General features: G+C 56.2%; 1 protein-coding gene across 1 annotated transcript; it reads right to left on the bottom strand.

Moving 5' to 3' along the window:
• Nucleotides 1-26,538, bottom strand: SERINC4 (serine incorporator 4). The gene is given in 12 exon segments (XM_073361504.1): nucleotides 1-211; nucleotides 2,275-2,425; nucleotides 6,213-6,264; nucleotides 6,840-6,912; nucleotides 9,581-9,707; nucleotides 10,735-10,830; nucleotides 12,646-12,857; nucleotides 13,085-13,178; nucleotides 13,934-14,013; nucleotides 14,134-14,312; nucleotides 14,504-14,671; nucleotides 26,440-26,538. Coding segments are annotated over 12 exon segments (1,542 nt in total).
• Nucleotides 26,539-26,621: the final 83 nt, after the last annotated feature.

Here is a 26,621-nt window from a genome sequence, read left to right as displayed (position 1 = left end):
CTACGTGGAGACGCTGATCGGCTGGAGGGGGCGCCGGCGTCGCAGCAGGCGCAGGCTGCCCCTCCGGTGCTGGCGGAAGTCGGAGCAGCACAGGGGGCCCAGGAGGAGCCCGAAGTACAGCAGGATGCAGGCCCAGCATGAGGCCATCTTCACCCAGAACGTCGACCAGCTGCCATGCGTGAAGGTCGTTTCCAGCTCCGCATTCTCATAGCTGGTGGGTGGGAGAGAAGAGATACTGAGGTGGGGGGAGCCCAAAGGGGATTAACCCCGGCACAGAGAACATTTGGCCCCCCACACTCTGGAGCTGCACTGGAGGAGCCCTCCCTGCCCGGTTCCTCGCTGCCTGTGACCTTCCTGGGACTCCCCAACAGTGGCGGATTATCCAATGGGCCCCTGGGGCCTGTGCCCAGGGGCCCCAGAAAAATGGGCACCCCAGCAGAAATCTGCCATGGGGTGGCAGAAGCCCAAACCCCTCGCAGAAGCCGGGGGAGGGGGTCTGGGACGGGAGGAGCTCTCGCTCCCCGCTGGGGCCATGGTCAGGGGACAGAGCTTCTCTGGTCTTGGGGCCGCAGTGTGGGAGGGGCAGAAAGGAGCGAACAGGTTGTGAGGTCATGGGGGGGGCACTACAGAATGGGGTGGGACTGTGGGTGAAACAGGGGCAGGGCCGCAGGGGAAGGGATGGAATGGGGTGGGGTTATGGGTGGGGGAGGGGAGGGGAGGGGTCACGGCAGAAGGGGCAGAATGGGGGCAGGGCTGCAGGCGGAAGGGGCAGAATGGGGGCAGGGCTGCAGGCAGAAGGGGCCCCTCCCCTTGCTCTGGTCCAGGGCCCCAGGAGACCTTAGTCCACCTCTGCTCCCTGCCACCTCCCAGGCCAGGGCCTCCACCCCCCGCAGAGCATGTCTACAGGCCTTGGGGAGGGGGCAGGTAGCCAGACCAGAGCCCCCACCCCTGGGTCCCACTGGCAGCGGTATGCCCAAGGGGAGGCCCAGGGTCCGGGGCACCTGGGCGGCTCTTACCACTGCCCAGATAGAGTTTCTGGCCTGAAGGGGGCAGAATCGGGGCGGGGGGAGGAGGAGCAGAGGCCAGAGCCAGAGTGCCAATGCCCCCTCGTCCCTTCTACCCAGATTCCAGCACTCCTGGAGGGGGGGCCCAAATTGGCCAGGGCTCCCAGGCATGGTGCCCGTGGGCCTGTGCGTTAATCCACAACTGGAGTGTAGTAGGAAGAGAGCCTGAGACATAAGCCCTTGTACCAGAGGCCTGGTGTGAGGCCTGAACTAAAGTCGTGGTCAAAGCTTTGCTGATATAAAGCCAAGTCAGGCTGCGAGCTAGGCAGGCCCTGCTCACAGAACCTGGCAAGAACAGGGCTGATATAGCAGAAACACACATTCCTAAGTAGTGCAAAGTACAAGAATATACATGCAAACACACTCCAGAAGGGTGGTACCAGAACACCCCGAGCCCAGCACATGCTCAATAGAGAACGGGAACATGCTGACCCATCCTAGAGAGACGGTCAGGACGACAGCATGATGGATAGAGAGGTTTTGCTCGAACCAACAGGTACAAGGCAGGGGGTGATGGTTCGCTACCTCAGAGGGTGGTATCTAGGTACGTCAGGGGGCAGTAATTAGCCACGTCAGAGGGGCAGTACGTAACTTGTTTCTATCTGTGTATAAAGAGGTATCTCAGAGGGAGCGTCTTTGGCCAGCTCAGGGGGCAGTGGAAAGTCCCACCACTAACTGAGCTGCATCCATTGTCATGGGCATACATGCACTGAGGTTTCCAGGCAGGGCAGGAGGTAAAGGAGCCACATCTGGCGCACCATGGAGTCACCGCCCCTGGCTTTGATGAGGGCAGAAGGACCGACACCCCGATGCTTGGCAGTGACTGGGGATCATCAGTCATAGGACCTGTTACAAGCCTTCAAAAGCTGGATCTTTGTACAATTCAGCAGTCCCTCACCGCATGACGCTGGGGCGCTGGAGTCAGCATGAACTCAGGAGAAAGGCTAACGAGTCCCCGGCCCTCTTCCTATGACACAGCATGCCCTGGAACCGCGCTGGGGCCAGCAGACTTGGGAGGGCACATGAAGGGCAGGCCAGACCCGGTCTGCTAGCAGCACTGCTGAGATCACAGCCTGGAGCCATAACAGGCCGAGAATGTGGAAAGGAGAGGCAGGTCCATCCCCTGGGGGTAGATGCCCTGGAGACCCAGGGGCCTGGCTGCTGGACGTGCCAGGCTGGCTGGGGCCACGCAGCAGGGCAAGGGCCTTACCTGAACCAGTTGGTGAGGGTCATCATGACGTAGAGCGAGGCCAGGAAGAAGATGAAGTGGAAGGTCGAGTAGCTGTAAACAACGTGCTGATGCTCATTGTAGATGATCCTCTGCCGCCCTGCAGGCCCCTCCTCCCGCTCACATACCCGCTCTGCGTCCAATGAGAGCACCCGGTTACCCACAGCCCCGCCCCCAGTGACCCTTCCCGCTCTGCGTCCAATGAGAGCGCCCAGTTATCCACAGCCCCGCCCCCAGTGACCCTTCCCGCTCTGCGTCCAATGAGAGCGCCCGGTAACCCACAGCCCCGCCCCCAGTGACCCTTCCCGCTCACATACCCGCTCTGCGTCCAATGAGAGTGCCCGGTTACCCACAGCCCCGCCCCCAGTGACCCTTCCCGCTCACATACCCGCTCTGCGTCCAATGAGAGCGCCCGGTTACCCACAGCCCTGCCCCCAGTGACCCTTCCCGCTCACATACCCGCTCTGCGTCCAATGAGAGCGCCCGGTTACCCACAGCCCCGCCCCCAGTGACCCTTCCCACTCACATACCCGCTCTGCGTCCAATGAGAGCGCCCGGTTACCCACAGCCCCGCCCCCAGTGACCATCCCACTCGCATACCCGCTCTGCGTCCAATGAGAGCGCCCGGTTACCCACAGCCCCGCCCCCAGTGACCCTTCCCGCTCACATACCCGCTCTGCGTCCAATGAGAGCGCCCGGTTACCCACAGCCCCGCCCCCAGTGACCCTTCCCGCTCGCATACCCGCTCTGCATCCCATGAGAGCGCCCGGTTACCCACAGCCCCGCCCCCAGTGACCCTTCCCGCTCGCATACCCGCTCTGCGTCCAATGAGAGCGCCCGGTTACCCACAGCCCCGCCCCCAGTGACCCTTCCCGCTCGCATACCCGCTCTGCGTCCAATGAGAGCGCCCGGTTACCCACAGCCCCGCCCCCAGTGACCCTTCCCGCTCACATACCCGCTCTGCGTCCAATGAGAGCGCCCGGTTATCCACAGCCCCGCCCCCAGTGACCCTTCCCGCTCGCATACCCGCTCTGCGTCCCATGAGAGCGCCCGGTTACCCACAGCCCCGCCCCCAGTGACCCTTCCCGCTCGCATACCCGCTCTGCGTCCCATGAGAGCGCCCGGTTACCCACAGCCCCGCCCCCAGTGACCCTTCCCGCTCACATACCCGCTCTGCGTCCAATGAGAGCGCCCGGTTACCCACAGCCCCGCCCCCAGTGACCCTTCCCGCTCACATACCCGCTCTGCGTCCAATGAGAGCGCCCGGTTACCCACAGCCCCGCCCCCAGTGACCCTTCCCGCTCACATACCCGCTCTGCGTCCCATGAGAGCGCCCGGTTATCCACAGCCCCGCCCCCAGTGACCCTTCCCGCTCGCATACCCGTTCTGCGTCCCATGAGAGCGCCCGGTTACCCACAGCCCCGCCCCCAGTGACCCTTCCCGCTCGCATACCCGCTCTGCGTCCCATGAGAGCGCCCGGTTACCCACAGCCCCGCCCCCAGTGACCCTTCCCACTCACATACCCGCTCTGCGTCCAATGAGAGCGCCCGGTTACCCACAGCCCCGCCCCCAGTGACCCTTCCCGCTCACATACCCGCTCTGCGTCCAATGAGAGCGCCCGGTTACCCACAGCCCCGCCCCCAGTGACCCTTCCCGCTCTGCGTCCAATGAGAGCGCCCGGTTACCCACAGCCCCGCCCCCAGTGACCCTTCCCACTCGCATACCCGCTCTGCGTCCAATGAGAGCGCCCGGTTACCCACAGCCCCGCCCCCAGTGACCCTTCCCGCTCACATACCCGCTCTGCGTCCAATGAAAGCGCCCGGTTATCCACAGCCCCGCCCCCAGTGACCCTTCCCGCTCACATACCCGCTCTGCGTCCAATGAGAGCGCCCGGTTATCCACAGCCCCGCCCCCAGTGACCCTTCCCGCTCGCATACCCGCTCTGCGTCCAATGAGAGCGCCCGGTTATCCACAGCCCCGCCCCCAGTGACCCTTCCCGCTCGCATACCCGCTCTGCGTCCAATGAGAGCGCCCAGTTACCCACAGCCCCGCCCCCAGTGACCCTTCCCACTCGCATACCCGCTCTGCGTCCAATGAGAGCGCCCGGTTACCCACAGCCCCGCCCCCAGTGACCCTTCCCGCTCACATACCCGCTCTGCGTCCAATGAGAGCGCCCGGTTACCCACAGCCCCGCCCCCAGTGACCCTTCCCGCTCTGCATCCAATGAGAGCGCCCGGTTACCCACAGCCCCGCCCCCAGTGACCCTTCCCGCTCGCATACCCGCTCTGCGTCCAATGAGAGCGCCCGGTTACCCACAGCCCCGCCCCCAGTGACCCTTCCCACTCACATACCCGCTCTGCGTCCAATGAGAGCGCCCGGTTACCCACAGCCCCGCCCCCAGTGACCCTTCCCACTCGCATACCCGCTCTGCGTCCAATGAGAGCGCCCGGTTATCCACAGCCCCGCCCCCAGTGACCCTTCCCGCTCACATACCCGCTCTGCGTCCAATGAGAGCGCCCGGTTACCCACAGCCCCGCCCCCAGTGACCCTTCCCGCTCTGCATCCAATGAGAGCGCCCGGTTACCCACAGCCCCGCCCCCAGTGACCCTTCCCGCTCGCATACCCGCTCTGCGTCCAATGAGAGCGCCCGGTTACCCACAGCCCCGCCCCCAGTGACCCTTCCCACTCACATACCCGCTCTGCGTCCAATGAGAGCGCCCGGTTACCCACAGCCCCGCCCCCAGTGACCCTTCCCGCTCACATACCCGCTCTGCGTCCAATGAGAGCACCCGGTTACCCACAGCCCCGCCCCCAGTGACCCTTCCCGCTCACATACCCGCTCTGCGTCCAATGAGAGCGCCCGGTTATCCACAGCCCCGCCCCCAGTGACCCTTCCCGCTCGCATACCCGCTCTGCGTCCAATGAGAGCGCCCGGTTACCCACAGCCCCGCCCCCAGTGACCCTTCCCACTCACATACCCGCTCTGCGTCCAATGAGAGCACCCGGTTACCCACAGCCCCGCCCCCAGTGACCCTTCCCGCTCTGCGTCCAATGAGAGCGCCCAGTAACCCACAGCCCCGCCCCCAGTGACCCTTCCCGCTCACATACCTGCTCTGCGTCCAATGAGAGCGCCCGGTTACCCACAGCCCCGCCCCCAGTGACCCTTCCCGCTCTGCATCCAATGAGAGCACCCAGTTACCCACAACCCCGCCCCCAGTGACCTTTCCCGCTCACATACCCGCTCTGCGTCCAATGAGAGCACCCGGTAACCCACAGCCCCGCCCCCAGTGACCCTTCCCGCTCACATACCCGCTCTGCGTCCAATGAGAGCGCCCGGTTACCAGGGCACTACCAGGCTGATGAGGTGGGGGTGCAGGAGCCTCGGATACCCACACCCCTAACTCCAGACCCAGGGATTCTGTCAGGGATGGAAGTTCCTTTTCTGCTCAGCCCCATCTCACTATTTACTAAGGGGCTGGTTCAGGTTCTGTGGGGGCCACAGGTCTTCCCCCCCTCAGTAGAATGAGTTTTCCCGCTGTTCTCATCAACAGGAAAGCGCGGCTGCTGTTACACATACTGTGAGTGGGACCAGCATCACGATGCCTACGTGCGCACGATGCATGCAGTCTGGTGACAGGGACACTTGCCATGCAACAGAACCTGTCCCCTGCTGCACAAATCTTTCAGGGCTTTTTTGTCAAGGCCCTCATATGCTCTTTGCGGACATTTCCATATCCGAGACTTCCCCCTTTGGAGGACATGACACTTCTAGATTACACCCTAGGGCCTGCATCCCGAGGGCCCACCTCCCAAAGCCATGCTTCCTTAGGGCCCATGCCCCCTGCTCCAGGCCATGCTCCTTAAGGGCTCACACTCACCTTCCCCAGGCCTGTCCCACCTCCCCTAGCCCCGGCACTCACCTTCTAGCTCTTCCCCTGTCTTGTCAGAACAACAGAAGCAACAGGAGGGTTTCTGTAAAGAAAAAAAGAAGATTTGTGGCATCTGGAAGGGGAACAGTTAACAGAGCACAGGGACTGGGCTGGAGCCACATTGCTACAGGGCTGGAATCGGAATCAGAACCAGACCAGGGTGGAATTTCATCTGGACTAGGCTGGGCTGTCTGGGACAGAATGGCTTCAGAGGCAAAGCCGGGGGGTTCACCTCCAGAAGAACATTTCATTTCTAATAGCAGGTCATGCAAAGAAAACGGAAGCCCCTTGGCCAGGCCTAGACACCGCCTGCTGTGGGCTAGCTGTACTCAGACTGCATGGGAGCTGGTGGGTACTTTCCAGCTTGGGTAGGCCTAGCGTGCGAGCATGCTAAAAATAGCCATGTAACCACCATGGCACAAGCAGCTGCAGGGTGCCAGGAAGGTGCCTAGGGTTTCAGACAGGATTGTCTTGGGGTGGATAGCCCATCCCGCAGACAGGCAGGAGATGAGGAACAAGGCAGGGTGCACAGCTGAAATGGGTGTGAGGATGAGAGAGGGATGAGATGGGGCATGGGGACCAGGACCCCAGACAGGCGCAGGTAGAATTCCTACTCACTTTGAACTCAAAGCTATAGACTTTGATCATCCACAGGGGCCCAAACATCTCGGCAAGGTAGGAGGCCTCATTACTGCAGCAGGAATAGAGAGGCAGAATCTGTAACTCAGTGGCAATTCATTCTCCTGTACAGTCTACTCAGCCCTCAGGGATGTGCCACCCACACCTACGGCCAGGGGTGTAGCATCCACTTACCACCAAGGGGTGCTGTGCTGCTGCCAGGCTTGGGCCAGCCTTGAGTCGGGGTAGAAGCGGCTCTCCCTCCCCAGGCCCCGCTGCACACGCCTGGCCCGAGCCAAAGCTATTGCGAAATGGAAGGCAGAAATCTGGGGGAGCAAGTGACCCTGCATGCCCCCCACATGTCACCTCCGCCCAAATCTTTTTCAGTCCCTGCTTCCCAGGATAGAGTCCCCATCCTGCACCCGTGGCCTGCATTCGGTGTTCCGAGATGTCTGCATTTACCTTTAGCTGCAGCACAATGCATATTATTTGCTTGCACTCAGCTTATCAAGCAATCCAGATGGCTCTGAACAGTGCCCTGTCCTTGCCATTATTTCCCACACCCACAGCCTTTGTGGCTTCTGCAAATGGTATCAAGGAGAAGTTTTCTTCCAGGTCATTAATAAAAAGGTTAAGCAGCATAGGGCCACGCCCCAGTCCCCGCAGCACGCCGCTAGAAACACTCCCACTCAGTGATGGTTCCCCACATACACTGACTTTTTCAGACTTATCAGTTAGCCAGTTTTTAATCCCTTTACCCTGTGCCATGCTAATTTTGTATTGTTTTAATTTTTAATCAAAAAGTCTTACAAAATTCTATTACATCAGCACTATGTACTACTATGCACTGCTACAGACTAGGGACCAAATGGCTCGGCAGCAGTTCTGCAGAAAAGGACCTAGGGTTTACAGTGGACAAGCTGGATATGAGTCAGCAGTGTGCCCTTGTTGCCAAGAAGGCTAACGGCATTTTGGGCTGTATAAGTAGGAGCGTTGCCAGCAGATCGAGGGATGTGATCGTCCTCCTCTATTCAACACTGGTGAGGCCTCATCTGGAGTACTTTGTCCAGTTTTGGGCCCCACACTACGAGAAGGATGTGGAAAAATTGGAAAGAGTCCAGCGAAGGAAAACAAAAATGATCAGGGAACTGGAACACATGACTTACGAGGAGAAGCTGAGGGATCGGGGATCGTTTAGTTTGCAGAAGAGAAGAATGAGGGGGGATTTGATAGCTGCTTTCAACTACCTGAAAGGGGGTTCCAAAGAGGATGGATCTAGACTGTTCTCAGTGGTAGCTGATGACAGAACGAGAAGTAATGGTCTCAACTTGCAGTGCGGGAGGTTTAGCTTGGATATTAGGAAAAACATTTTCACTGGGAGGGTGGTGAAGCACTGGAATGTGTTACCTAGGGAGGTAGTGGAATCTCCATCCTTAGAGGTTTTTAAAGTTGGGCTTGACAAAGCCTTGGCTGGGATGATTTAGTTGGTGTTGGTCCTGCTTTGAGCAGGGAGTTGGACTAGATGACCTCCTGAGCGCTCTTCCAACCCTGAGATTCTATTCTATGATCTTTATGAACCGAAACTTATAATCTCAGCAAAAAAGATTTCAAATCAGTGTGACAAGATCTGTTTTCCATAAGCCTGTAACAGGGATCCCTTCGTCCTCCACTGCAATGCACCTGCCTCTGGGGTGGAACACAGGACCAGTTTAACTAGGGCTGCCAACACCGTATTTCAAAAATAAGGGACTGTTTTTCTTGCACCCCACCCTCTGCCATCTCGTAATACTATTATTACCGTTGTTATCGTCAACATTAATACTAATCAGGACTCCCCTCCATTTGCTGGGGTATTTCTTGCTGCTCTTTGCAGCACTCAACAACTCCCCAACTTGTTGTCCAGAAAGGAAGAAATAAGGGACGTCCCTTGTACTAAGGGGCTGTTGGCCACCCTACGCTTACCAGCATGCAGCGTCATTGCTCGTATCCCACTGGCTCCAAACAAACACACGGCAGAATGGAGTCAGGCCAGGAGACCAGGGCTTACAGCTATTCCCTAGCTGTCTGCACGGCAGTTTAATTGGGTGGGCAGGGGGGCCCCGTTCTATCCCCTAACCTGACAGACAGCAGCACTCCCTGGGCATGGTGCCAGGACCACGACTACATCACCCACACTCCATGGAGCCCCTGGCCGTTGCTTGGCCAGTTCCCCTCCAGGACAAACTCACATCACCAGGGTTAGTCTGGAAGGTCTGACAAAGACAGAGCCCCAGTGGCACTAACGGGTTTCATTTGCCCAAGTGACGTGCTCCTGGTCTAGAAGAACCCTCACCCGAAGAAGTTTCTGAGAGCAGAGGGCTGTTTAATTTAATGCCCAAGGCAAAACAAGATCCAGTGGCTGGAAGCTGAAGCCAGGCTAGAGAAGAGGTGCCAGGGAGGAACAAGGTCCCTGGGAATGTGGTGAATTCTCCCTCACTTGGAGTCTTTCAGTCCTGATGGGTGTCTCTCTGTAGCCCAGCTGGCAGTGAGGGGCGGGGCGCAGGGATGGCTTGGGAGGGCCTCTGGGCTGTGCTGAGTGGGGCAGATTGGATGGTCACAGGGGGCCCTTCTGGCCTTACAATCTGTGACACTCCAGAAGCTCTGAAGTGGAAACGGAGCCCCAGGGTCTGTGGGAACCTCCCCGCACAGCCTGCCTCAGGCGGCCCCTACAGCTGACCGGAGCAGTAGAGAAGCATACGCACCACGCCAAGAGAACACAGGCGTACATGATGGTGGCTCCCAGGATGGCAACCGTGGTGTCTTCTGTCTGCAGCCCGTCCTTGCTGACGCTAGGGAAGCAAATGGTGAGGTTCTGCCCCTCGTACAGCACTGCAGGGTGGGGAAACAGCAAGACAGGTAGTGAGGGGGCTGCAGACCTGGATCCCTGGCTGGGCTCCCGGCTGCCTTGCCAAGGCAGGCGCATGGAGCTGCACTAAGACGATCAGGTGTCCAGTTCTCGACGGGAACATCCAGTCGAAAAGGGGTCCTGGCTGGCGAGGCCATTGACTATCTGGTTGGTGGCGCAGCAGGGCTGGCAGACTCCTTGCTAGCCTCCACTCCACGCAGTTCCCAGGAAGCAGCTGGCATGTCCCTCCTCTGGCTCCCACGCGTAGGGCAGGGGCGGGGTACCTAGGGCCCGAGGGCCAGATCCAGCCCCGTGGTTAATTTATCATCCAGCTCACTGCGCCCCACTGTGGGGCAGGAGCTGCGAGTGCCAGCTTGTCCTGCTGCAGGGGGAAGCCCCGAGCCTCCGCATCCCTCCGGGCGGGCGAGTGGCCCACATTTGATTTTTTTCTGTGGGTCAATGGCCCGTGACAGAAAAAAAAAAAGGTTTCCACACCCCAGAGCTCTCACCCCCAGCTGGAGTCCTCGCTCCACCCCCACACACCCCAACCCTGATCTCCTTCCCACCCTCCGAACCCCTCAGTCCCAGCCCGGAGCACCCTCCTGCGCCCCAGAGTCTGCACCCCCAGCCAGAGCCCTCACACCCCAACCCCTGCCCCGAGCCCCCTCCTGCACCCTAAACCCCTCATCCCTGGCCCCACCCCAGAGCCCGCACTCCCAGCTGGAGTCCTCACCCCCTCGCGCATCCCAACCCCCTGCCCCAGCCTGGAGCTCCCACACACACTCTGAACTCTTATTTCTGGCCCCACCCCAGAGCCTGCACTCCCAGACGGAGCCCTCATCCCCTCCCACACTCACCCCCCTGCCCCAGCCCCATGAAAGTGAGTGAGGGTGGGGGAGAGTGAGCGATGGGGGGGTGGAGTGAGCAGGGGTGGGACCTCAGGGTGAGGGGCAGGGCAAGGGTGTTCGGTTTTGTGTGAGTAGAAAGTTGGCAGCCCTAGGCTGCACTGACCTCTCTCGGGCGGGCGGCTGGACAGGGCCGAGAAGGTGAGGTACATGACATAGCAGCTGATGATAGACGCTTGCAGGAGGCCTGAGCGGGGCTGTTCTGCACGGAGACGGGAGAGTCAGCTGCTTTCCCACAGGTCTGAGGTCAACTACAGCCCGAAACTGGCCAGAGCAGCCCTCCCCATCCCCAGCTCTGCCCCTTACACCAGTCCTCCAGCAGCCCCAGAACCCACTGCCCAGGCTCCCATGCAGGGCTCAGGCAGGCTGGGAGAGGTTGGGCATGCAGGACTCACCGCATCTCTTGCATGCACACATGCTATGCTCGCACACGCACATGGCTTCACTCGCACACACTGTCGCTTGCACATGTACACAGTGTTGATCACACATGCATGACTTCACACAGTCACTCGCACACATGCGCCTGGTGTCATTCACCAACATACACAACATCACTAGCAGACACACACACACACGGTGTCGCTCATGCATAGTCACTTGTGCACACACACACACACACGGTGTCGCTCATGCATAGTCACTTGTGCACACACACACACGGATTCACACACACACAGAGTTTGCATGCACACACACGTGGCTTCACACACTATCTCTTGCACACATACAGTGTCACTCACACATGGTATTGCTCACACAGGTACACATGAATGTGGCTTCACACCTGCACATGTTGAGATGGTGCCAAATTATTATGAATTGCTGCGATTGATATGAATAAATGTGACAAGCATGATTTTGGTATGGCTTGGCTGAATGTGAGAGAGGATTCTGGGAGCAGGATTCTCTTAGCATTAGATAAATGGAGTGCAAATTTACTGGAGGTGCTGAAACTGCACTGGAATGGTTAACAACGGCTCGATAGGCGCGTGTGTTTTGACCCCAAATTTTGGAAAACAGCAGAACACTAGCTCACTAGTTTTTGGATAACATCACGCTACGAGCTTAAGTGAATGATTTATGAGAGGGTAAACGATGGCTGAGCATTGGTCTGCGTGTCTGCTTTGCAAACCCTTCCAAAATATTAATGAGAATATATCAGTAATAAATGCCTACGAGGCATATTTCTGGGACATGTGACTGCTTGGAGAACAAACGGTAGAAGTGCTAAGCAAAGTAAATGAGTCAGACTAATTTCCCCAATTAACGTCTGAAGAGGTTTGAGACGGAGACAGAAGTTGTTGGGGTAACGGAGACCCCGCCTCGAGGGACGTTTGTGAGAGCCTAGAACCAGAGGGCTCAGAGTGACCAAGACTCTGCTTCGGGGGACAGACAAGTACCTGAGAGGGGAAAGAAGAGAAGAAGTCTTCATCTAGAAGTGGTAGATACGCCTGCTTTGTTTGCCAGTCAGGGAACTGTATAGAGCTAACACAGTTACTGAGGGCTTATGCTTGGGAAGCTAAGGCTTGCAGGAAAGGATGTAGACCATGTAACCTTAACTGCTTGTGTGAGTCTCGCTCAGATAAACGACTGTGCATTAACCATCTGCAGCCGGGTCTTCACTGGTACCGATAAACATCTGCCCAGCTGTGGGCCATGAAAGATCTGTTTTGACAGCGCACACTGTCACATGCACACAAGTCATTGTTTGCACACACGCGCGCACATGGCTGCACTCACAGAGACACACGGTGTCACTCACACACACATGGCATCGCACACACGGAACAATCCAGAGTGACAGTTCTGTTTCAGCCCCAACCCTGGGTCCTGGAGCTACCACCTCCCCCTTCGGGTTCCGTGAAAAGCACCCCACCCAGCGCAGCCTGGGGGCAGGTGGGACAGTCCAGGCCCTGCTTACAGCCACCCACCCAGAGAGGGGTTAGAAATCTGAGCGGCAGCCCACACGGCAGGCAGCGTCTCAGTGGGGAGGAACCCCACCCGGGGCACTCACTGAGCCGCACGCAGGGTGTGATGGAGAGGAAGGACAGGAGCCCACACAGGCTGGCGTTGAGGGTGAGCAGGGCCTTGTTGAGCAGGCAGCCAGCTGGGTGGGTGTAATACTTGTACAGGAAGGAGACGGCCGCGGAGGCGATGGTGTAGAATCCGAGCGTGGCCAGCAGCACGGCCAGGTACCAGCGCTTGTCCTGGGACGCGCCCAGCAGCCTGCAGAGGAAGGGAACAGGCTGAGTGAGGGGCTAATGCAAATCTTTAGCAGCTTGGGGAGGGCACAGGCCCAGCAAGCCTGGCATACAGAGTCTCCCTGCAGGGCACAGACTCCCAGAGGCAATGGGAGAAACCACAGCTGCAGAGGAGCTAGAAAAAGGTACCCGGAAGAGTCCCCATGGCCCAGCCCCAGGACACCCCACCATGCACTGGGGGAGCAGACTCACCAGTTCTTGTTCCAGGTATGGGCAAAGGCTGTGATCAGCACCAGCTGGACGAGGATGAAGGCAAAACCGCCACAGATGCCCACGTAGTGCCAGGCTATCAGTAGGTGAAGCAGTGAGAGAGGGAGCAAGGTCAGACACAAGCCTGGCCACGGCCACGGCCGAGCCCATCCCTGCCCGTTGTACAGAGCCACCAGGACCTGGCCATGCCACATAGCCAGCCCAACTGTGCTCCACCTCACCCAGCCCCTCCCCACGGGCAGATAACACCCCCTCCCCGCCAGGAGGAGGGGCCTGGGCAGCTGAGTGAGGTGGTGAACCTCATGGCGGGGGGGCAGGGGGGTGAGACGACTAGCTCAGTGGGACAAGGTGGAGCCGAGGGGCACACAGGACACCTGCCCAGTTGTGCAGAGCAGCCAACAGGGTCTAGCCAGGCACTGGCTCTGGGCTGGCTGTTAGGTCTTTCCCATCTCTAATTCCTAAACAAAGGGGAGTGAGCTCAAGCTGCTGACCTGGAGAAAGTGGGGCTATGTGCCAGGCCCCAGTTCTCTGTGCTGACCCCTCGCCTTGAGGGCTCTAGCCCCAAGCCAGGGCCGGGAGCAGGGACCAGCAGTGACCCTAGGGGCTTTCTCCTCTGGGAGTATCGACTCCAATCTAGTCCCAGGGCAGGGACTGGCTGGCTCACGGGGGTGGGGAATGGGACCTGGGGCCTTTCCCCACTAGCGGGCACCAGCTCCCACCCGGCCCCAGGTCTGTAGTAACTGACGGCGGCTGCTCTCCTGGCCGTGCTGCTGGGGCAGTCCCTATGGCCCGCTCCAGGGTGGGGCTGGGTTCGTGTCCATGGGCTGGTACCTTGCAGGAAGCGGTCATCAGGGATGAAGAAGGCTGCTGCACAAAGCCCGACCAGAATCAGCAGCTTCAGGAACCAGAATCTGCAATGAAGCTCAGAAGTCAGGGAGCCTAAGCCCCAGCCCAAGCCCCAGCCCCTTCCCGCTGGGGCCAGCTCCAGCTCAGTGCGCAGAGCCAGGCCCATGGGCGTGGGGGTCTCTTACCCGTTGTGCAGCAGGGCGCGGAAGCTGCTGCTGGATTTCACGTTGATCAGGAAGACGGCCTGCGTCAGGTAGAAGCAGGCGGTGCCGAAGCAGACCCTGTAGACTGCCGAGTAGCCCACCAGCATGTCACAGTCCATGCCCCGGGGGAGGCGCTCACAGAGCAGGGCGTAGAAAGGCACCTGCAGAGGGGGAATCACAGGGGCAGATCAGCCGGCGCTGCCGCCTGCCCGAGACAGCCTGGGACAATGCCGGCCACACCTGCCCCTTGGGGCTCACAGCCAGGGCGATTCCCCGGGGAGCTGGGGAGAGCAGACCTACGCGCCGCAGAGCCGGAGGCCAGCACGGGGGCCTGCAGCCAGGCTCCACTCACGTTCTCCTTGACGGCTTCGGAGATGGTGCGGGAGAGCACGAGGCAGCACACCGTGGAGGCCAGGACGTGGAAGAGGGTGTAGAGGATGCGGCTCCCCGTGGACACCTTAATGCTGGGGCAGCAGGAGCAGCAGGGGCCGCAGGGGGCCGGGCCGCAGCAGCAGCCGATCTGAGGGGTGGAAGACAGCGGAGTCACTGGGCCTGCATCCCGGCTGCCCCAGGCGAGGCGTAGGGCGCGGGGGCTGGGGGTCACCGCGGTGCTGGCTGGGGTGATGGGGCAGCAGAGGGAGTGAGCCAAGAGGCCGCTGAGCTGCACCCCGGGCCTGGGGATTATTGGGCAGCGCTGTGTGGACACTGACTCACCGGCCCCAGCCACCTTCAGGTGGGGAGCTGGGCCCCGCTGGTAGCAGGCCCCTGCCCTGCAGGATGGCGACCCCGGGGAGGGGGCTCCACAGGCAGACCGTCTCGGAGGGAGGCCAGGGGGCTGCGCCAGGCATAGCAAGGGGCCTGGAAAGGGGTGCTGGGGCCAGGCTCACCTGGCCGAAGAGCGAGTTCACGAGGCAGCTGCAGAGGTGGCTGCACCCCAGCATTTGGGGGAGGGACATGGCTGGCTGCGCCGGCCCGGCTGCGCCAAGGGGCCCTGCTCCTCCGGCGGTGGCAAGGAGGCAGGCTCAGGGACGGCCCCTGGTGGCACCAGCGCCAGTGGGAAGGGGCTGTCCTGACCCAGAGGAGGCCGAAGGGGCTGCACGGAGGCGGCTGCCTCCTGTGTCTTTCCTCTGTCGAATGGCCAATGCGAAGGGGGAGCTGAGCTGAGCTGCTCCGCAGTGGGATTAGCGGGGGATTGGGAGGCTCGGCCAGCCCTGGCCATCTGTTCCTGCCGGCGGGCCGGGGGCAGCGCTGCAGGGCAGGGCCAAGCCCAGGACTCTTCTGACGGGGTACCCGGCCTGCACAGGCTCCTTGCCCCCAGGTGATGCCAGACAGAGGCACAGAGCTGCCCTGGGCCCATCCGGCAGCTGATCTAACCCCCTGCCCTGGACAGCTCCCCACGGTGCCTCTCTAGCAGAGCACGGCCCCCTCCCCACCCCAGCTGCCACTGACTGCCCCAGGCCTTCCAGGGGGAGGCAGCCCCTGCTCTGGGAGGGATTAGGGCTGCTAATTGGCTCAGGATTTCCAGACTCACCTCCTAGTGGGTGGCCAGAGCCCAGGAGATGGGAAAGACCCTGCCCCTAACCTCCCCATGGAGAAGTCCAGGCCAGGAAGCAGAGAACTACCTCCCCCAGTAACCCAAGCCCTGGCCACAGGGGGCATGGACAGCAAACCCAGATTCGTTCAGGACGCCCTATAAGCTGCAGCTCCCCAGAGCCCCTCCTGTGCCTGATGCCCTCACCTGGAAGGGCAGAATGGGCTGGACCCCCCAGGGCTGGCCACATGGCCCCCACCAGAAGGCCCAGGCAGGGTGGTCTAGGGGAGGGGAAGGGAGAGGTTACATCACCCAGCCCCTGCAATGCAGTTGGGCCAGGCAGAGGGCATGGGCATCCTTTGGCTCCTACCTGGAGCTTTGCTGTGTTTGCTAGTCATCGGGCCTTATGTCCTGCCCTGATCCAGATTGTGCCCTACCCTAGGGGGCCACCCCCTTGGCTTCCTGGACCCCGGAGGTGTAGCAGCACTGGGATGCAGTGAGCTCCTAGCTACACTTCGGAGAGCTCTTCCAGCTGGCCAGAGCCGCAAAGCAGGTTCCTGAGATGTGGCACACAACAAACTCTGCTGTTGGTTTGTCTTTGCCGAAGCTCCAAGGACGGGTTTGTGGCAAGCAGGATCCGCCCTCCAGGCGGCTGGGGCAGCTCTGGGATGCAGTGGGGTTTGGTGAGTGATGTGTATGCCCATGACTCAGCTGGCATCTCTGAAACCTGGTGGGATGTCTGCATGATTGGAACATTCAAAATCACTGGTTCTGACCTGCTCAGGAAGGCAAGAGTGGGTAACAGGGGTGGGGGGCACTCAGCCTCAAACACCATTTGCTGTTCAGATTCACTGATAACTCTGACCACGGCATCTCTAATGCATATGGATCAATGTGCTAACTACTAAAGCCCAGCTGGGGATACTGGTGGGCATCTGTTACAGACCACTGAATCAAACCAGAGACCAGGATGCTCCTTAAACACCTGTCTGTAATGTGGGGAAATAAATGCTCTGTTATGGCAGAGGACTTCAGTCAGGGAGATGTGTCAGAGGTCTCATGCAACCACTAGTAAAACATCATTGGAGTTTTTATAAATGATGGAGGATGACTGTAACACAAATGGTATTGCAGCCAATGCGGAGCAACCCTATTTTGGACCTTTGGATACATATGGATCAATCACTGGACTGGAAGTTGGTGGTTGCCTAGGGACCAGTGATCATAATTTCAATACATTCAATATATATAACTAGTTGGGACTGTGCTCCATTTGGCCATATTGAATTAACTCAAATATATATATATACACACACACACTTGGTGCTTTCCCCAAGCTGAGGGATATTGTAAGTGAAATTAATTGAGAGGAAAAATTTAGACTGAAAAATGTGAATGAACATAGAGAGCTCTTTAAAAAGAGGTTTCAGAGTAACAGCCGTGTTAGTCTGTATTCGCAAAAAGAAAAGGAGTACTTGTGGCACCTTAGAGACTAACCAATTTATTTGAGCATAAGCTTTCGTGAGCTACAGCTCACTTCATCGGATGCATACCGTGGAAACTGCAGCCAAAACTCTTCTTTAAAAAGAGTTTATTACATTGTGACAAAGTGAGACTGTTCTTAATGGTTCCTCTGAATAGTGTGGGGGTGCCTCAGTTTCCCCTAGGCAGTTCTTAAGTATCTAGGTGGTGGGGTAAGGGTGTATGATCATTGCAGAGCCCTAGAGGGCAGGTATGTGCAGGGGTCTGGACACAGAGAATGGCCGACACCCTGTTTCCTGGCAACTGATGGCCTGGGCCCTTCCCCCCTGCAAGGTGAGAGCTAAAGGGTTGGAGAACAAAGGAATCCAGTGACCTCCTGGCCCGGGAAAGGGACAAAGCCCAGAGGAGGAGGGGCTGGAGGGGGTTTTCAGTTTGGGGCTGGCTGGAGACCTGGAGTGAAGGGCAGATGGGGTTGTCTGGCTCACTGCCCTGCAAAATGGACCCAGCTGAGGGGTCCTGTTCTCTGCACCTACAAGCTCTGTTTTAGACCATGTTCCTGTCGTCTAATAAACCTCTATTTTACTGGCTGGCTGAGAGTCACGTCTGACTGCGGAGTTGTGGGGCAGGACTCTCTGGCTTCCCCAGGACCCCGCCTGGGCAGACTCGCTGTGAGAAGCGCACAGAGGTGTGGAGGATGCTGAATGCTCCGAGGTCAGACCCAGGAAGGTGGAAGCCGGATGAGCTGTGTGTCCTGCAGACAGGCTGCTCCCAGAGAGGAGACTTCCCCAGAGTCCTGACTGGCTTCATGGGGAGCAGTTCCAGAGCATCGCCCAGGGACTCCGTGACATCCTGTCATCTAATAAACCTTCTGTTTTACTAGCTGGCTGAGAGTCACGGCTGACTGCGGAGTTGGGGGGCAGGACCCTCTGGCTTCCCCAAGCCCCCACCTGAGCGGACTCACTGTGGGAAGCGCATGGAGGGGCAGAGGATGCCGAATGCTCCGAGGTCAGACCCAGGAAGGTGGAAGCCGTGTGAGCTTTGTGTCCTGCAGACAGGCTGCCCCCAGAGAGGAGACTTCCCCAGAGTCCTGCCTGGCTTCATGGAGAGCAGTTCCAGAGCATCGCCCGGGGGGCTCTGGGACATACATGGCCAAAAAGACCCGATTCCGCAATAGAGAAAGAGGACAACTTTGGTTAAAAACCCGTCCTGGTTCAAAGGGGAAGTGAAGGCAGCAATTAGAAACAAAGCAAAATGTAACAAATGGAAAAATGGGAAGTAAATAGCAATCAATATAAACTAAAAGACATTCAGTGTAGAAAATTCATAAGGGAAGATGAAGACGTCATGGGGGAAAAAATCCATGTCTGGCAGGCTAAAGACAACTAGGTTTCTTTAACTATATCAGAAAAAGTAAAATCCAAATAATGGCATAGGCCTATCACTAGACGGAGATGGCAAATTTGTTAATGATACCGCAAAGGCAGAAGTGTTCAATACATATTTCTATTCTGTATCTGGAAAGCAGCAGAATGACACACTCATATCATGTGAGGATGATTTAAGTATTTTCCAGTCCATTTGTAATTATATGAGGATGTCAAATAATTTAACATATTTATACCCAGAAGTTAGTTATCAGGCTAAGGTAACGTATACCCAAGAGTCCTAAAAGCAGTGGCTGAGGAGACCTCTGGCCTGCTGACGTTAATGTTTAATAAATCTTGGAATACTGGGGAAATTCCGGAAGATTAGAAGAGTGCTACTGTGCTGCTGACATTCAAAAGGGGCGACCGGGATAACTAACGGCCAGCTAGCTGGACATCAATCCTAGGCAAAATAATGGAAACGCTGATATGGGATTCAGTCAATAAAGGATTAAAGTATAGAAATAGAACTAATGTCAGTCGACATGGTTTTATGAAAACCTGGTCATGGCCAACAAACCCAATTTCTTTCTTTGATGAGATTACAATCACATCACCATAGTTACCTTTATCAACCAAATGTACTTTGACTTTAGTAAGGCATTTCATACTGCCTTCATGGTATTCTGATTAAATAACGAGCTCTACACAATATTAATCAATTACATGGTAAGTGCATTAAGAACTGGCTAACTGGGAGTTTTTAGGGAGGCTCCACAAAGCTAAGTACTCGGCCTGATGGGGCTCCACATGTTGATCAGTGACCTGGACGTAAATATAAAATCCCTGCTGATCACGTCTGCGGATAAACAAGGATTCGTGGAGTGGTAACGAACAGGGAGGACAGTGCCATCGGCATTGCTTGGTAACCTGGGCCTATTCAAACTAAGTGCACCTTAATCCAGCCGAATACAAGAGAACGGGTCCAGGGAGGATGGGGAATGGTCTCCTGGGAAGATGGGTCTCCAAGAAGGCTTGTGGGGGGACAGAAGATGGTCCAGCGGTTCAGGTGCTAGCCTCAGATTAGGGAGACCTGGGTTCAGTTCCTGGCTGTGCCACAGATTCCGAGTGTGGCCCCAGGACAGTCACTTGGCGTCTGTGCAGGGGGCTGACAGCCTGGCCTTGCTGCACAGGGGTTGTGAGGATGAACACATCAAGGACTGCCAGGTGCTCAGCCACTCCAGTAATGGGGGAAGACAGGTACCGGTGGTAGGTGGGATAGTGGGTGAGGACATCCACAGGCTCTCCCAAGGGTGATGCTTTGGATATATAACCAGCTGAGGAGGGAGGGGACTCAGAACATACCAGCTGCTAGAAGGCTGTTTGGTCTGGTTCCATCCTTCGCCACTGGGTCAATGGCTGGCGGCTACTCAGCCAAACTCAAACCCGTCGCTGTCCATGCGGAGCCAAAGTGAAACGGTGCAGTAAGACACAACCTTGCCCTGCAGGCTGCCAAGGGCTCTTTTCATTGCTCTGTACTCTATGCCTGGCTGCAGTCCCAGGGCCTCACTGTGTCGGGCACTGTACAGACAAGAGAGCCTGCCCTGCCCCACAGAGCTACAACCAGAGCATAGGACAAGAGACAGCCGGTGCACACAGCAGGACAGACTGGGCCACAAAGTGACACAAGCAGCAGCTGAAACAGGGCCATCAAGGGGCCCCCCACTAAGTAGCTCTGCACTGGTGAAGTCGGGGTTTGCTACCAGAGAGCCATGGACGTCTGATGGCTCTGCCCAACAGCCAGCTGGCTGGAAGCAGGAACTGAACAGAAGAGACTGCAGGCTGGTGCTCTCCAGCGCCTGAAGGAGGGGACCCAGCTAGAGAAGGTGGCAGGAGGGCCCAGGGCTCTCAGGAGGGACTGCAGTGAGTCACTCACTGTTTTGCAGAGCTTGGCCATTCCTGTGCTGTCTCACAGTACAGCGTGTGCGTACGTGAGACGTTCCTGTGCAAAGCCCACGTTCCTGACTCACCTGCAAGGTGTCCCCGAAGGGTGAACCTAGGTGCCAGGCACCCACAGTGGGAAGGCTGGGGAAGTCTCTCCACGGGTCGTGGGGTTGGGGCAGCTGCACTGCAGAGGCTCACATCCCAGGGAAGGGGTTCAGACAGGGAGTCTGCACGTGAGCAGAGCCAGAGACGGGGCCTGAACGCTGCACAGTCCTAGCCGGCTTGGGAGTGTGGGGGAGCCAATTGCAGTGGGCTGCTGACCATGCAGGAGAGGGACTAAGTCCAGGCTGTGACAGGAAGATCAGTCTCTAGGGCGGGCGGCAGAGTTGGGGAGCACTAAACTCCCACACCTCCTGCTGCATGCAGCGCTCCCCCTTTGCGCCGAACATGGCCCCCTTCCCAGCAAATTGCACTGGGAGTGTCTACGCGGTGGCTGCCTGGATGGCTCTAAGCAGAAAGGCGGGGTGGGAGGTAGAGCAGGACAGGTGGGGAGTGGGTGTGTCATAAATATAAAGGGAAGGGTAAACCCCTTTGAAATCCCTCCTGGCCAGGGGAAAGCTCCTCTCACCTGTAAAGGGTTAAGAAGCTAAAGGTAACCTCGCTGGCACCTGACCAAAATGACCAGTGAGGAGACAAGATACTTTCAAAAGCTGGGAGGAGGGAGAGAAACAAAGGGTCTGTGTCTGTCTGTAGTCGTCTTGGCCGGGGATAGACCAGGAATGGAGTCTTAGAACTTTTAGTAAGTAATCTAGCTAGGTATGTGTTAGATTATGATTTCTTTAAATGGCTGAGAAAAGAATTGTGCTGAATAGAATAACTATTTCTGTCTATGTATCTTTTTTGTAACTTAAGGTTTTGCCTAGAGGGGTTCTCTATGTTTTTGAATCTAATTACCCTGTAAGATATCTACCATCCTGATTTTACAGGGGGGATTTCTTTATTTCTATTTCCTTGACAGGAAAGGGGGGGTCATGTCAAGGTTCCTCCCCCACTCTGAACTCTAGGGTACAGATGTGAGGACCTGCATGAAAAACCTCCTAAGCTTATCTTTACCAGCTTAGGTCAAAACTTCCCCAAGGTACAAAATATTACACCCGTTATCCTTGGACTGGCCGCTACCACCACCAAACTAATACTGGTTACTGGGGAAGAGCTGTTTGGACGCGTCCTTCCCCCCAAAATACTTCCCAAAACCTTGCACCCACTTCCTGGACAAGGTTTGGTAAAAAGCCTCACCAATTTGCCTAGGTGACTACAGACCCAGACCCTTGGATCTTAAGAACAATGAACAATCCTCCCAACACTTGCACCCCCCCTTTCCTGGGAAATGTCGGATAAAAAGCCTCACCAATTTGCATAGGTGACCACAGACCCAAACCCTTGGATCTGAGAACAATGAAAAAGCATTCAGTTTTTTACAAGAAGACTTTTAATAAAAAATAGAAGTAAATAGAAATAAAGAAATCCCCCCTGTAAAATCAGGATGGTAGATATCTTACAGGGTAATTAGATTCAAAAACATAGAGAACCCCTCTAGGCAAAACCTTAAGTTACAAAAAAGATATAGACAGAAATAGTTATTCTATTCAGCACAATTCTTTTCTCAGCCATTTAAAGAAATCATAATCTAACACATACCTAGCTAGATTACTTACTAAAAGTTCTAAGACTCCATTCCTGGTCTATCCCTGGCCAAGACGACTACAGACAGACACAGACCCTTTGTTTCTCTCCCTCCTCCCAGCTTTTGAAAGTATCTTGTCTCCTCATTGGTCATTTTGGTCAGGTGCCAGCGAGGTTACCTTTAGCTTCTTAACCCTTTACAGGTGAGAGGAGCTTTCCCCTGGCCAGGAGGGATTTCAAAGGGGTTTACCCTTCCCTTTAGATTTATGACAGGGTGTCAGGCAGGATGCTGTGGGGAAGGGATGTGTGCCCACACATAGCGGCGATGGTCATCCCCAGCAGCACATCCTGGCTACCTGCATCCTCCTACACACACTGTGCATCCAAGGAGTCATGGAGCTGGCTGCCCACCCCAAAGCCGTTGGGCTGCCCGGGGCACAGGGCATGCCTGGGGGGGACACGCTGGTCACATCTGGGAAAAGAGGTGATTGGTTCTCAGCCTGGCTTGCTAGCCACAGGCATGGGGCTCAGGCTCCCAAGGGCCAACAAGAAAGCTGCTCAGGCAGGTCCCTGATCATAGAATCATAGAAGATCAGGGTTGGAAGAGACCTCAGGAGGTCATCTAGTCCAACCTCCTGCTCAAAGCAGGACCAGTCCCCAAATAAATCATCCCAGCCAGGGCTTTGTCAAGCCTGACCTTAAAAATACCTAAGGAAGTAGATTCCACCACCTCCCTAGGTAACGCATTCCAGTATTTCACCACCCGCCTAGTGAAAAAGTTTTTCCTAATATCCAACCTAAACCTCCCGCACTGCAAGTTGAGACCATTACTCCTTGTCCTATCCTCTTCTACCACTGAGAACAGTCTAGAGCCATCCTCTTTGGAACTCACTTTCAGGTAGTTGAAAGCAGCTATAAAATCCTCCCTCATTCTTCTCTTCCGCAGACTAAACAATCCCAGTTCCCTCAGCCTCTCCTCATAAGTCATGTGTTCCAGTCCCCTAATAATTTTTGTTGCCCTCCACTGGACTCTTTCCAATTTTTCCACATCCTTCTTGTAGTGTGGGGCCCAAAACTGAACACAGTACTCCAGATGAGGCCTCAACAAAGTCTAATAGAGGGGAATGATCACGTCCCTCGATCTGCTGACAATGCCCCTACGTACACATCCCAAAATGCCACTGGCCTTCTTGGCAACAAGGGCACACTTTTGACTCATATCCAGCTTCTCGTCCACTGTAACCCCTAGGTCCTTTTCTGCAGAACTGCTGCCGAGCCATTTGGTACCTAGTCTGTAACGGTGCATGGGATTCTTCCGTCCTAAGTGCAGGACTCTGCACTTGTCCTTGTTGAACCTCATCAGATTTCTTTTGGCCCAATCCTCCAATTTGTCTAGGTCCCTCTGTATCCTATCCCTACTCTCCAGCGTATCTACCTCTCCTCCCAGTTTAGTGTCATCTGCAAACTTGCTGAGGGTGCAATCCACACCATCCTCCAGATCATTAATGAAGATATGGAACAAAACCGGCACCAGGACCGACCCTTGGGGCACTCCACTTGATACCGGCTGCCAACTAGACATGGAGCCATTGATCACTACCCGTTGAGCCTGACAATCTAGCCAGCTTTCTATCCCCCTTATAGTCCATTCATCCAGCCCATACTTCTTTAACTTGCTGGCAAGAATACTGTGGGAGACGATGTCAAAAGCTTTGCTAAAGTCAAGGAACAACACGTCCACTGCTTTCCCCTCATCCACAGAGCCAGTTATCTCGTCATAGAAGGCAATTAGATTAGTCAGGCATGACTTGCCCTTGGTGAATCCATGCTGACTGTTCCTGATCACTCTCCTCTCCTCTAAGTGCTCCAGAATTGATTCCTTGAGGACCTGCTCCATGATTTTTCCAGGGACTGAGGTGAAGCTGACTGGCCTGTAGTTCCCAGGATCCTCCTGCTTCCCTTTTTTAAAGATGGGCACTACATTAGCCTTTTTCGAGTCGTCTGGCACTTCCCCCGATCGCCATGAATTTTCCAAGATAATGGCCAACGGCTCTGCAATCACATCCGCTAACTCCTTTAGCGCTCTCAGATGCAACGCATCTGGCCCCATGGACTTGTGCACATCCAGCTTTTCTAAATAGTCCCGAACCACTTCTTTCTCCACAGAGGGCTGGTCACCTCCTCCCCATGCTGTGCTGCCCAGTGCAGCCGTCTGGGAGCTGACCTTGTTCGTGAAGACAGAGGCAAAAAAAGCATTGAGTACATTAGCTTTTTCCACATCCTCTGTCACTAGATTGCCTCCCTCATTCAGTAAGGGGCCCACACTTTCCTTGACTTTCTTCTTGTTGCTAACATACCTGAAGAAACCCTTCTTGTTACTCTTAACATCTCTTGCTAGCTGCAGCTCCAGGTGTGATTTGGCATTCCTGATTTAACTCCTGCATGCCCGAGCAATATTTTTATACTCTTCCCTGGTCATTTGTCCAATCTTCCACTTCTTGTAAGCTTCTTTTTTGTGTTTAAGATCAGCAAGGATTTCACTGTTAAGCCAAGCTGGTCGCCTGCCATATTTACTGTTCTTTCTACGCATCGGGATGGTTTGTCCCTGTAATCTCCATAAGGATTCTTTAAAATACAGCCAGCTCTCCTGGACTCCTTTCCCCCTCATGTTATTCTCCCAGGGGATCTTGCCCATCATTTCCCTGAGGGAGTCAAAGTCTGCTTTTCTGAAGTCCAGGGTCCGTATTCTGCTGCTCTCCTTTCTTCCCTGTGTCAGGATCCTGAACTGGACCATCTCATGGTCACTGCTGCCCAGGTTCCCATCCTCTTTAGCTTCCCCTACTAATTCTTCCCGGTTTGTGAGCAGCAGGTCAAGAAGAGCTCTGCTCCTAGTTGGTTCCTCCAGCACTTGCACCAGGAAATTGTCCCCTACATTTTCCAAAAACTTCCTGGATTGTCTATGCACCGCTGTATTGCTCTTCCAGCAGATATCAGGGTGATTGAAGTCTCCCATGAGAACCAGGGCATGCGATCTAGTAACTTCCAGGAGTTGCCGGAAGAAAGCCGCGTCCACCTCATCCCCCTGGTCCGGTGGTCTATAGCAGACTCCCACCACGACATCACCCTTCTTGCTCACACTTCTAAACTTAATCCAGAGACTCTCAGGTTTTTCTGCAGTTTCATACCAGAGCTTGGAGCAGTAATACTGTTCTCTTACATACAGTGCAACTCCCCCACCTTTTCTGCCCTGTCTGTCCTTCCTGAACAGTTTATATCCATCCATGACAGTACTCCAGTCATGTGAGTTATCCCACCAAGTCTCTGTTATTCCAATCACATCATAATTCCTTGACTATGCCAGGACTTCCAGTTCTCCCTGCTTGTTTCCCAGGCTTCTTGCATTTGTGTACAGGCACTTGAGATAACTCGCTGATCGTCCCTCTTTCTCAGTATGAGGCAGGAGCCCTCCCCTCTCACCCTCTCCTGCTTGTGCTTCCTCCCGGTATCCCACTTCCCCACTTACCTCAGGTCTTTGGTCTCCTTCCCCCTGATGTGCTGGGGCTCTGGGTCTGAAATGTCCCTGGGGTGCGGGCATCCAGCATCACCACACGAGGCATCAGCTGGCACCGCGGCAGGCGGGGCACCCAGCGCCTCAGGGCAGAAAGAGCTAATTGTGTGCTCCCGGGGCACCACATAGGGAGGAGAGGGGGCACAAACTGGGGCTGGGGTAGGGAAGCAGGCACACACCACAGGGAGGGCTTGGTCAATGGGATTAAGAATAAACCACCAGACAATAGAAGCGGCAAAGAGTCCTGTGGCACCTTATAGACTAGCAGACGTATTGGAGCACGAGCTTTCGTGGGTGAATACCTACTTCGTCAGATGCATGTAGGGGAAATTCCCAGAGGCAGGTATAAATATGCAAGCAAGAATCAGGCTAGGGATAACGAGGTTAGTTCAATCAGGGAGGATGAGGCCCTCTTCTAGCAGCTGAGGTGTGAACACCAAGGGAGGAGAAACGGCTTTTGTAGCTGGCAAGCCAGTCACAGTCTGTGTTTAATCCTTTGTTTAATCTGGCATCCAGGCCAGAACCCCATTTGGGTGAGTCCTAACCGGCTAGGGCAGTGTTGCTGCCTGGCTGTTAAAACAGTTGCCACATCGTACCCCAGAAGTGGCTGCAATTCACTGAGGGCAGCGATCCCTGGGGTGGTTCAGAGACAAGCCCTGTAAATACCAGCAGGGCGTTCCTTGTGGCTCCTGGAAGGGGGTCACACTCCGGCTTACCTGTGCCTTACAGCAGCTGGCTACCATCCCCTCTGCAGGCCTGAAGCCACCAGCTCCCCAGTGGAGATGCCGGATGTGCTACTCCAGCCTCCTGGTCATCAGTCCTGGGCTGTCTGGGCCTGACTGTCCTGCTAACAGCACATCCCTGTAGAACAGGAGGAGACTGGCAAACGCCCCCCGCA

Source organism: Lepidochelys kempii, chromosome 10 (assembly GCF_965140265.1).
Source record: "Lepidochelys kempii isolate rLepKem1 chromosome 10, rLepKem1.hap2, whole genome shotgun sequence".
Lineage (NCBI taxonomy): Eukaryota > Metazoa > Chordata > Testudines > Cheloniidae > Lepidochelys > Lepidochelys kempii.
This window is presented reverse-complemented; position numbering and strand designations above follow the sequence as displayed.